The following is a 12,181-nucleotide window of genomic DNA, read 5'->3' as shown; positions in this document are numbered from 1 at the left end:
CCATTCAATCACGGCTGATCTATCTTTCCCCCTCAACCCCATTCTCCTGCCTTCTCCCCATAACCCCTGACACCCGGCACTGATCAAGAATCTATCTATTTCTGCCTTAAAAATACCCACTGACTTGTGGCCTCCACAGCCGTCTGTGGCAAAGAATCCCACAGATTCACCGCCCTCTGACTAAAGAAATTCCTCCTCATCTCCTTCCTAAAGGAACGTCCTTTAATTCTGAGGCTGTGCCCTCTGGTCCTAGACTCTCCCACTAGTGGAAACATCCTCTCCACATCCACTCTATCCAGGCCGCTCACCACTTTCTTTGTCCCTGGATCTGGTCTGGTCTTGTAGTCTCTTAATCTATGAATTGTAGGGTTTAGTCCTCTTTAGTCTAGTTTAGAGATAAGAGGTCCTTCAGCCCAGCGTGTCCGCACCGACCTGCGATCATCACGTACATTCGCACTATCCTACCCACTGGGAACAATATACCGAAGCCAATTAACCTACAAACACGCACGTCTTTGGAGTGTGGGAGGAAACCAGAGCACCCGGAGAAAACCCACACAGGTCACAGGGAGAACGTACAAACTCTGTACCTACAATAAACATAGAAACATAGAAAATAGGTGCAGGAGGAGGCCATTTGGCCCTTCGAGCCAGCACCGCCATTCATTGTGATCATGGCTGATCATCCACAATCAGTAACCCGTGCCTGCCTTCTCCCCATATCCCTTGATTCCACTAGCCCCTAGAGCTCGATCAAACTCTCTCTTAAATTCATCCAGTGAATCGGCCTCCACTGCCCTCTGTGGCAGAGAATTCCCCAAATTCACAACTCTCTGGGTGAAAAAGGTTTCTTCCCACCTCGGTTGCAAATGGCCTCCCCTTTATTCTTAGACTGTGTGGCCCCTGGTTCTGGACTCCCCCAACATAGGGAAAATGTTTCCTGCATCTAGCTTGTCCAATCCTTTTAATAATTTTACACGTCTCTATAAGATCCCCTCTCATCCTTCTAAACTCCAGTGAATACAAGCCCGGTCTTTCCAATCTTTCCTCATATGACAATCCCGCCATCCCGGGGATTAACCTGGTGAACCTACGCTGCACTGCCTCAATAGCAAGGACGTACTTCCCCAAATTAGGAGACCAAAACTGCATACAGTACTCCAGGTGCGGTCTCGCCAGGGCCCTGTACAACTACAGAAGGACCTCTTTACTCCAGTACTCAAATTAGGAGACCAAAACTGCTCACAGTACTCCAGATGTGGTCTCACCAACGTCTTGTACAACTGCAGAAGGACCTCTTTGCTCCTAAACTCAAGCTAGGAGACCAAAACTGCACACAGTACTCCAGGTGCGGTCTCACTAGGGCCCTGTACAACTGCAGAAGGACGTCTTTGCTCCTGTACTCAACTCCTCTCGTTATGTAGGCCAACGTGCCATTAGCTTACCAGATCATCCTAGACGTTTGTTGGTATGAGGTCGCCCATTCTCGTCTCTCCTGCCAGGTTTTCCTGTGGATTGGCAAAGGAGCCAATGAGAGTGAGCGGCGTCAAGCGGTGGACCTGGCCGCGGTGTATCTGAGCACCCAGCCCAGCAACCGGGACGCGGGAACCCCCATACTGATGGTCAAGCAGGGCTTTGAACCCCCGACCTTCACCGGCTGGTTCATGGCCTGGGACCAGCATCTGTGGACAGTGAGTATGCGGCCACATCCTCCTTCATTCACTAGGTCATCAGTGGGGGATCTGGTGAAGAGTGGGGGGGGGGGGGGGGAGGTGCCGTGAAGAACAATGGGGGAGGGGGGAGAACAATGGACATTGGGGGGCCGTAGTGAGGGAGAGGGATGGACAATGGGGGGCCGCAGTGCGGGAGGGGAAAGAACAATGGACAATGGAAGACCTGGCGTGGGGGAGGGGGATGGACAATGGACGTTGGGGGGCCGCAGTGAGGGAGGGGGAAGAACAATGGACAATGGAAGACCTGGCGTGGGGGAGGGGGATGGACAATGGACATTGGGGGGTGCTGCAGTGAGGGAGGGGGAAAGACAATGGACAATGGGGGACCACGTGAGGGAGGGGGGGCGAGCAATGGACAATGGGGGACCTGGCGTGGGGAAGGGGGGAAGACAATGGACAATGGGGGGCCGCAGTGAAGAACAATGGACACTAGGGGGCCGCAGTGAGAGAGGGGGACGAGCAATGGACAATGGGGGACCTGGCGTGGGGAAGGGGGGAAGACAATGGACAATGGGGGGCCGCAGTGAAGAACAATGGACACTAGGGGGCCGCAGTGAGAGAGGGGGACGAGCAATGGACAATGGGGGGCCCAGCGAAGGCGAGCCTCCGTGAAGACTAAGGATGCTGGGGGGGGGATCGCATTGAAGAACATTGGACACTGGGGGACTGCACGGTGAGGGAGGTGGGAAATCAATGGACAATGGGGGGCCCAGCCTGGAGGGGGGGCCGCCGTGAAGAACAATGGACAATAGAGGTAGACACAAGATGCTGGAGTAACTCAGCGGGTCAGGCAGCATCTGTGGAGAACATGGACAGGTGACGTTTCACAGAGTGCTGGAGTAACTCAGTGGGTCAGGCAGCATCTGTGGAGAACATGGAGAGGTGACGTTTCACAGAGTGCTGGAGTAACTCAGCGGGTCAGGCAGCATCTGTGGAGAACATGGAGAGGTGACGTTTCACAGAGTGCTGGAGTAACTCAGCGGGTCAGGCAGCATCTGTAGAGAGAAGGAACGGGTTGACATTCCGGGTCGAGACCCTTCCTTCTCTTTCCTCAGCGGAGGCCTCACCTTTGTTCCTCTCCGCCCCCAACTCAACGAGTTCCGGGTCTGAAAGGGTCTCGACCCGAAACGTCACCCATTCCTTCCCTCCCGAGATGCTGCCTGTCCCGCTGAGTTACTCCAGCATTGTGTGTCTACCTTCGAGTTAAACCAGCATCTGCGGTTCTTTCCTACACAACGGGCATTGGGCGCCCAGCCTGGGGGGATCGCCGTGATGGAGGGGGAAGGGGTGGGGGGGATGGGGGAGAACAAAGGGGGAACTGGCTTGGGGTGGGGGGGGTTTGGATCTTTGTAAACACCCTTCATCAGCGACTATTGCATAGGTATGCAGGCCAATAATTTCACTGTGACTTGTCCAATGTGACAAGTCAGATTTCATTCATTCAAGACACAGCAGCAGAATTAGGCCATTCGGCCCATCAAGTCTATTCCACCATTCAGTCATGGCCGATCTATCTTTCCCTCTCAACATCATTCTCCTGCCCCCCTCCGCATAACCTTTGATGCCCTTACTAATCAATCCGCGCTCGAAAAATACCCAATGACTCGGCCTCCAATGCAGGGTTCCGTCTTGAACTCGGGTGCTGACTGTACGGAGTTTGCACGTTCTCCCCGTGACCCGCTTGGGTTTTCTCCGGGTGCTCCGGTTTCCTCCCACACTCCAAAGATGCGCGGGTCTGTAGGTTAATCGGCCCCTCTGTAACTTGCCCCCTCGTGTGCAGGGAGTGGACGAGAAAGTGAGATGACATGGGGAGAACGTGCAAACTCCGTACAGACAGCACCCGTAGTCGGGATGGCACCCGTAGTCGGGATGGAACCCGGGTCTCTGGCGCCGTGAGGCAGCAGCTCTACCGCTGCGCCAACGTGCCGCCCCATTGCTGAAGTTAGCGTTGTGTAGTGTTCGAGAGTCTGATGTGTTAAAGCCCACCCGCGCTCTGAAATAACAAACACTGTCACACACTGATGCTCGTAGTAAAGACACAACTTTATCACGCCAGTGGGGGAGGGAGAGTCACTGCGACTGCGGTCACATACTTTCCCGCTCCCACTCCAGAAGGATGAGAGGAGATCTTATCGAAACGTATAAGATTATTAAGGGGTTGGACACGTTAGAGGCAGGAAACATGTTCCCAATGTTGGGGGAGTCCAGAACCAGGGGCCACAGTTTAAGAATAAGGGGTAGGCCATTTAGAACGGAGATGAGAAAAAACTTTTTCAGTCAAAGAGTTGTGAATCTGTGGAATTCTCTGCCTCAGAAGGCAGTAGAGGCCAATTCTCTGGATGCATTCAAGAGAGAGCTAGATAGAGCTCTTAAGGATAGCGGAGTCAGGGGGTATGGGGAGAAGGCAGGAACGGGGTACTGATTGAGAATGATCAGCCATGATCACATTGAATGGCGGTGCGTACAGGCTCGAAGGGCCGAATGGCCTCCTCCTGCACCTATTGTCTATTATTCTGTGCCCCCGGCAGTATATTTATACATGAGTGGTCACGGGTCCAGCTAATCACACAATCAGCACATTTCTGCACCGGTTGTTCTTGTCTAAGACAGACTTGTTGCTCTCTGCAGCACTACTAGGCATCGGTCCTCTCTCTATTAGTCACAACATCCTCTGCAGTTCTGCAAAACAACCTGCAGTACTTTAGCTAGCAAATTCTAAGTAAGCAACACTGGAATTTAGAAGTGTAAGAAAATAACTGCAGATGCTGGTAAGAATCGAAGGTACTAATTTCACAAAATGCTGGAGTAACTCAGCAGGTCAGGCAGCATCTCAGGAGAGAAGGAATGGGTGACGTTTCGGGTCGAGACCCTTCTTCAGTCTGAAGAAGGGTCTCGACCCGAAATGTCACCCATTCCTTCTCTCCTGAGATGCTGCCTGACCTGCTGAGTTACTCCAGCATTTTGTGAAATTAGTACCTGGAATTTAAAAGGATGAGAGGGGATCTTATTGAAACGTATAAGATTATTAAGGGATTGGACACGTTAGAGGCAGGAAACATGTTCCCAATGTTGGGGGAGTCCAGAACCAGGGGCCACACAGTTTTAAGAATAAGGGGTAGGCCATTTAGAACAGAGATGAGGAAAAACTTTTTCAGTCAGAGAGTTGTGAATCTGTGGAATTCTCTGCCTCAGAAGGCAGTGGAGGCCAATTCTCCGAATGCATTCAAGAGAGAGCTAGATAGAGCTCTTAAGGATAGCGGAGTCAGGGGGTATGGGGAGAAGGCGGGAACGGGGTACTGATTGAGAATGTTCAGCCATGATCACATTGAATTGTGGTGCTGACTCGGAGGGCCGAATGCCCTCCTCCTGCACCTATTGTCTATTGAATGATCAACCATGATCACAGTGAATGGCTGTGCCGGCTCAAAGGGCTGAATGGCCTCCTCCTGCACCTATTGTCCATTGTCTACTGTGTTGTCTAAAGCAGGTTCACCACGCGCAACATGCAATCTGCCACGTACAACATTGAACTCTTAAACCCCCGTCCTCCTCTACAGATCTTTGTTGGTAAGAGGCTGTTCTTGAACCTGGAGCTCACAGTTCCATGCTCCTGTAACTTCTGGCTGACGGTGGCAGGGGAAATTGAAATCCTTCTGATGAGGTTGATTATTTTCTCTCTCCTTTCTCCCCTTCTCAAATCCCGAAGGATGGAAGATATGGGGATCTGCATGCCGGTTTGGATGATCCACGAATTGTGGAGGAACTCATGAGCGTGAGTAAAGGTGTCCGTGATACCGACGCAAGATCAAGTCTCGACGTGGAGCATCGTGATTAGTTTAGTTTAGAGATACAGCGCGGAAACAGGCCCTTTCGGCCCACCGGGTCCGCACCGACCAGTGATCCCCGCACACTAACACTATCCTACACACACTAGGGACAATTTTTAAAAAACATTTACACCAAGCCAATTAGCCAACAAACACGCACGTCTTTGGAGTGTGGGAGGAAACCGAAGATCTCGGAGAAACCCCACGCGGGTCACGGGGAGAACGTGCAAACTCCGTACAGACAGCACCCGTAGTCGGGATCGAACTCGAGTCTCCGGCGCTGCATTCGCTGTAAGGCAGCAACTCTACCGCTGCACCACCGTGCCACACCACAGTTTAGCTCAGTTTAGTTTTATTATTGTCACGTGTACCGAGGTACAGTGAAAAGCTTTTGTTGCGTGCTAACCAGTCAGCGGAAAGACAGCACATGATGGCAATCGAGCTGTCCACAGTGTACAGATACAGGATAAAGGGAATAACGTTCAGTGCAAGGTAAAGCCAGCAAAGTCCGATCAAGGATAGTCCGAGGGTCTCCAGTGAGGTAGATGGGGGGTCAGGACCGCTCTTTAGTTGGTGAGAGGACGGTTCAGTTGCCTGATAACAGCCGGGAAGAAACTGCCCCTGAAACTGGAGGTGTGCGTTTTCACACTTCTGTACCTCTTGCCCGATGGGAGAGGGGAGAAGAGGGAGTGGCCGGGGTGAGACTGGTCCTTGATGATGCTGCTGGCCTTGCCGAAGGCAGCGTGAGGTGTAGATGGAGTCGATGGGAGGAGGTTGGTTTGTGCGATGGTCTGGGCTGCTGACCTTGCCGAGGCAACGTATGATACAATGGAACTTTATTTACCCCAGGAGAGAAATTGATCTGCCAACAGTCATAAAACACAGACGCAAAATACTGTACATTGTTGTATGAATGTTGGCAGATCAATCTCCCTCCTGGGGTAAATAAAGTTCTATCGTATCGTAGATCACGCTGCCTCGGCAAGGCCAGCAACATAATCAAGGGTGAGTCACACCCTGGCCAGTCCCTCTTCTCCCCTCTCCCTGCACGAAGTATAAATGGAGTCAATGGAAGGGAGGTTGGTTTGTGTGACGGTCTGGGCTGGGTCCACTATTCGCTGATGGGCCGAATGGCCTAATTCCGCTCCTATAATTTTAGCATCGTTTAGAGATACAGTGAGGAAACAGGCCCTTCGGCCCACCGGGTCCGCGCCGCCCAGTGATCCCCGCACACTAACACTATCCTACACACACTAGGGACAATTTTTACATTTATACCAAGCCAATTAACCTACAAACCTGCACGTCTTTGGAGTGTGGGATGACACCGAAGATCACGGAGAAAACCCACGGGAAGAACGTACAAACTCCGTACAGACAGCGTCCATAGTCGGGATCGAACCCGGGTCTCCGGCGCTGCATTTGCTGTAAGGCAGCAACTCTAGAAACATAGAAAATAGGTGCAGGAGGAGGCCATTTGGCCCATCGAGCCAGCACCGCCATTCATTGTGATCATGCATGATCATCTACAATCAGTAACCCGTGCCTGCCTTCTCCCCATATCCCTTGATTCCATTAGCCCCTAGAACTCTATCCAACTCTCATTTAAATTCATCCATTGAATCGGCCTCCACTGCCCTCTGTGGCAGAGAATTCCACAAATTCACAACTCTCTGGGTGAAAAAGGTTTTTTCTCACCTTAGTTTTAAATGGCCTCCCCTTTATTCTTAGACTGTATGGCCCCTGGTTCTGGACTCCCCCAACATTGGGAACGTTTTTCCTGCATCTAGTTTGTCCAGTCCTTTTATAATTTTATACGTCTCTATAAGATCCCCTCTCATCCTTCTAAACTCCAGCATGACGTCCTTCCTCAAATGAGGGGACCAAAACTGCACACAATACTCCAGATGTGGTCTCACCAGGGCCCTGTACAACTGCAAGACTTCTTTGCTCCTGTACTCAAATCCTCTCGTTATGAAGGCCAACATGCCATTAGCTACTTATGGACATAATCAAGCCATCCATTATATAAACCTTTTATTCTCTGTCTCTCTACAGGACATGAAAGAAGTGAAAATCACTCACAACTACAGTGAAATCTTCACATCCAGTGAATCCTGGCAGACTTACCCACTAGATCAACTGTTGCACAAACTGCCAGAGGAGCTACCTCCTGGTGTGGACCCCACAAGGAAAGAGGTGAGCTGGAACGCAGAACAAAGAATGTTTAAGGAAAAGTGTAGACAATAGACAATAGGTGCAGGAGGAGGCCATTCGGCCCTTCGAGCCAGCACCGCCTTTCAATGTGATCATGGCTGATCATTCACAATCAGAACCCCGTTCCTGCCTTCTCCCCATACCCCCTGACTCCGCTATCCTTAAGAGCTCTATCTAGCTCTCTCTTGAATGCATTCAGAGAATTGGCCTCCACTGCCTTCTGAGGCAGAGAATTCCACAGATTCACAACTCTCTGACTGAAAAAGTTTTTTCTCATCTCAGTTCTAAATGGCCTACCCCTTATTCTTAAACTGTGGCCCCTTGTTCTGGACTCCTCCAACATTGGGAACATGTTTCCTGCCTCTAACGTGTCCAACCCCTTAATAATCTTATACGTTTCGATAAGATCTCCTCTCATCCTTCTAAATTCCAGTGTATACAAGCCTAGTCGCTCCAGTCTTTCAACATATGATAGTCCCGCCATTCCGGGAATTAACCTAGTAAACCTACGCTGCACGCCCTCAATAGCAAGAATATCCTTCCTCAAATTTGGAGACCAAAACTGCACACAGTACTCCAGGTGCCGTCTCACTAGGGCCCTGTACAACTGCAGAAGGACCTCTTTGCTCCTATACTCAACTCCTCTTGTTATGAAGGCCAACATTCCATTGGCTTTCTTCACTGCCTGCTGTACCTGCATGCTTCCTTTCAGTGACTGATGCACTAGGACACCCAGATCTCGTTGTATGTCCCCTGTTCCTAACTTGGAAGGAACTACAGATGCTGGTTTAAACCAAAGATATGCTCCAAAAGCTGCAGTAACTCAACGGGTCAGGCAGCATCCCTGGAGTCATGGAGTAATACAGTGTGAAAACAGGCCCTTCGGCCCAACTTGCCCACACCGGCCAACATGTCCCATCTACAATAGTCCCACCTGCCCGTGTTTGGCCAATATCTCTGCCGCAGAGGGCAGTGGAGGCCAAATCACCGGATGGATTTAAGAGAGAGTTGGATAGAGCTCCAGGAGCTAGTGGTATCAAGGGATATGGGGAGCAGGCAGGCACGGGGTACTGATTGTGGACGATCAGCCATGATCACAATGAATGGCGGTGCTGGCTCGAAGGGCCGAATGGTCTTCTCCTGCACCTATTGTCTATGTTTCTATCTTTCCATATCTCTCAAAACCTGTCCTATCCATGTACCTGTCCAACTGTTTCTTAAATGTTGGGATAGTCCCAGCCTCAACTACCTCCTCTGGCAGCTTGTTCCATACACCCACCACCCTCTGTGTGAAAAAGTTACCCCTCGGATTCCTATTAAATCTTTTCCCCTTCACCGTAAACCTATGTCCTCTGGTCTTTGATTCCCCTACTCTGGGCAAGAGACTCTGTGCATCTACCCGATCTATTCCTCTCATGGAGAAAAGGAATAGGTGACGTTTCAGGTGACTACTTCAGACTGAGAGTCGGGAACGGGAGTCGAGAGATATAGGAACATCGAAAATAGGTGCTGGAGGCCATTCGGCCCTTCAAGCCAGCATGATCATGGCTGATCATCCACAATCAGTACCCCGTTCCTGCTTTCACCCCATATCCCTCTATTCCGTTCGCCCTAAGAGCTAAATCTAACTCTCTCTTGAAAACATCCCTTATTCTTAAACTGTGTGACCCCTGGTTCTGGACTCCCCCAACATGGGGAAGATTTGCTTTCCTGCATCTAGGATGAGAGGGGATCTTTTAGAAACATATAAGATTATTAAGGGGTTGGACATGTTAGAGGCAGGAAACATGTTCCCAATGTTGGGCTAGTCCAGAACCAGGGGCCACAGTTTAAGAATAAGGAGTAGGCCATTTAGAATGGAGATGAGGAAAAACCTTTTCAGTCAGAGAGTTGTAAATCTGTGGAATTCTCTGCCTCAGAAGGCAGTGGAGGCCAATTCTCTGAATGCATTCAAGAGAGAGCTAGATAGAGCTCTTAAGGATAGAGGAGTCAGGGGGTATGGGGAGAAGGCAGGAATGGGGTACTGATTGAGAATGATCAGCCATGATCACATTGAATGGCGGTGGTGCTGGCTCGAAGGGCCGAATGGCCTCCTCCTGCACCTATTTTCCATGTTTCTATGTCAGTCGATATTAGTTTAGAGATACAGCGCGGAAACAGGCCCTTTCGGCCCACCGGTTCCGCGCCGACCAGCGATCCCCGCACACTAACACTATCCTACACACACTAGGGACAATTTTTACATTTACCAAGCCAATTAACCTACAAACCTGCACGTCTTTGGAGTGTGGGAGGAAACCGAAGATCTCGGAGAAACCCCACGCAGGTCGCGGGGAGAACGTACAAACTCCGTACAGAAGGCGCCCGTAGTCGGGATCGAACTCGGGTCTCCGGCGCTGCATTTTTCGCTGTAAGGCAGCAACTCTACCGCTGCGCCACCGTGACCGCCCTAGTTAGATTCAGCTCTTAGGGCTAAGGGAATCAAGGGATATGGGGAGAAAGCAGGAACGGGGTACTGATTGTGGATGTTCAGCCATGATCATATTGAATGGCGGTGCTGGACTCGAAGGGCCGAATGGCCTCCTCCTGCACCTATTTTCCATGTTTCTATGTCGGTCGATATCCTTCGGAAGCAATGTCTTCGGTTTAAACCAGCACCTGCAGTTCCTCCCGACAACTAAACTGTTCTTTTCTTCCCTCAGGATTATCTGTCCGATAAAGAGTTTGAGAAGATTTTTGACACAACACGGTACAAGTTCAATTCAATGCCAGAGTGGAAGCAAAAGAATCTGAAGAAGGCAAAGGGATTTTTTTAGGTAACCCAGCCAGATAGCCGAATCCATCGGAAAGTTTGGCAACCTTCTTATTAGATAAACCATGTAATTTTTTATCGCTTAGTTTCAGGTGTTGATTTTTATCGTCAGCCTTGGTGTTAATTTTAGAGGTACCGCAAGGGGAAACAGGCCCTTCGGCCCATCGAGTCCACGCTCACTACCATCGATCACCCGTTCACCCTAGTACCATGTTATCCCACTTTCTCATCAACTCCCGACACACGAGGGACAATTTACAGAGGGGCCGATTAGCCTACAATCCCGCACGTCTGTGGGACCTGGGAGGAATCCGGAGCGCCCGGAGAAAGCCCACACGGGCACTGTGCGAGAACATGCAAACTCCACACACACAGAGGCACACACACAGAGGCAGCACTCGAGGGTCAGGATCGAACCCATGTCTCCCCGCTGCATGTATCATTGAGTGATAACACCGTGGTAACAGCCCAGTCAGCCCAACTTGCCCACACCGACCAACATGCCCCATCTACACTAGTCCCACCCGCCCACACCGACCAACCCAACATGCCCCATCTACACTCGTCCCACCCGCCCACACCGGCCAACATGCCCCATCTACACTAGTCCCACCCGCCCACACCGACCAACATGCCCCATCTACACTAGTCCCACCCGCCCACACCGACCAACCCAACATGCCCCATCTACACTAGTCCCACCCGCCCACACCGACCAACATGCCCCATCTACACTAGTCCCACCCGCCCACACCGACCAACCCAACATGCCCCATCTACACTCGTCCCACCCGCCCACACCGGCCAACATGCCCCATCTACACTAGTCCCACCCGCCCACACCGACCAACATGCCCCATCTACACTTGTCCCACCCGCCCACACCGACCAACATGCTCCATCTACACTAGTCCCACCCGCCCACACCGACCAACATGCCCCATCTACACTTGTCCCACCCGCCCACACCGACCAACATGCCCCATCTACACTTGTCCCACCCGCCCACACCGACCAACATGCCCCATCTACACTCGTCCCACCAGCCCACACCGACCAACATGCCCCATCTACACTAGTCCCACCTGCCCACACCGACCAACATGCCCCATCTACACTCGTCCCACCTGCCCACATTTGATTTAGATTTAGATATTTTTAGATTTAGAGATACAGCGCGGAAACAGGCCCTTCGGCCCACCGTGTCCGCGCCGCCCAGCGACCCCCGCGCATCAACACTATCCTACACACGAGGGACAATTTTTACATTTACCCAGTCAATTAACCTACATACCTGTACGTCTTTGGAGTGTGGGAGGAAACCGAAGATATCGGAGAAAACCCACGCAGGTCACGGGGAGAACGTACAAACTCCGTACAGACGGCGCCCGTAGTCAGGATCGAACCTGAGTCTCCGGTGCTGCATCGGCTGTTAGGCAGCAACTCTACCGCTGCGCCACCGTGCCCCCCATATCCCTCCAAACCTGTCCCATCCATGTACCTGTCTAAATGTTTCTTAAACATTGCGATAATCCCTGCCTCAACTACCTCCTCCGGCAGCTCGTTCCATACACCCACCACCCTTTGTGTGA

General features: G+C 51.4%; 1 protein-coding gene across 1 annotated transcript in view; it reads left to right on the top strand.

The window, feature by feature from the left end:
• The window catches only part of LOC144595710 (villin-1-like), a 54,163-nt gene extending 42,879 nt beyond the window's left edge, over positions 1 to 11,284 (top strand). Inside the window, exons 17-20 of the mRNA XM_078403254.1 lie at positions 1,503 to 1,691; positions 5,440 to 5,505; positions 7,619 to 7,759; positions 10,480 to 11,284. Coding sequence (XP_078259380.1) covers positions 1,503 to 1,691; positions 5,440 to 5,505; positions 7,619 to 7,759; positions 10,480 to 10,593 — 510 coding nt within the window. The 3' untranslated portion in view covers positions 10,594 to 11,284. The remainder of the gene's footprint in view (positions 1 to 1,502; positions 1,692 to 5,439; positions 5,506 to 7,618; positions 7,760 to 10,479) is intronic.
• The last annotated feature ends 897 nt before the right edge of the window (positions 11,285 to 12,181 follow it).

The sequence above is a fragment of the Rhinoraja longicauda genome, chromosome 8, assembly GCF_053455715.1.
Source record: "Rhinoraja longicauda isolate Sanriku21f chromosome 8, sRhiLon1.1, whole genome shotgun sequence".
NCBI lineage: Eukaryota > Metazoa > Chordata > Chondrichthyes > Rajiformes > Arhynchobatidae > Rhinoraja > Rhinoraja longicauda.
Note: the sequence above shows the minus strand (reverse complement) of the source record. Positions and strands in the feature narration are given on the sequence as shown.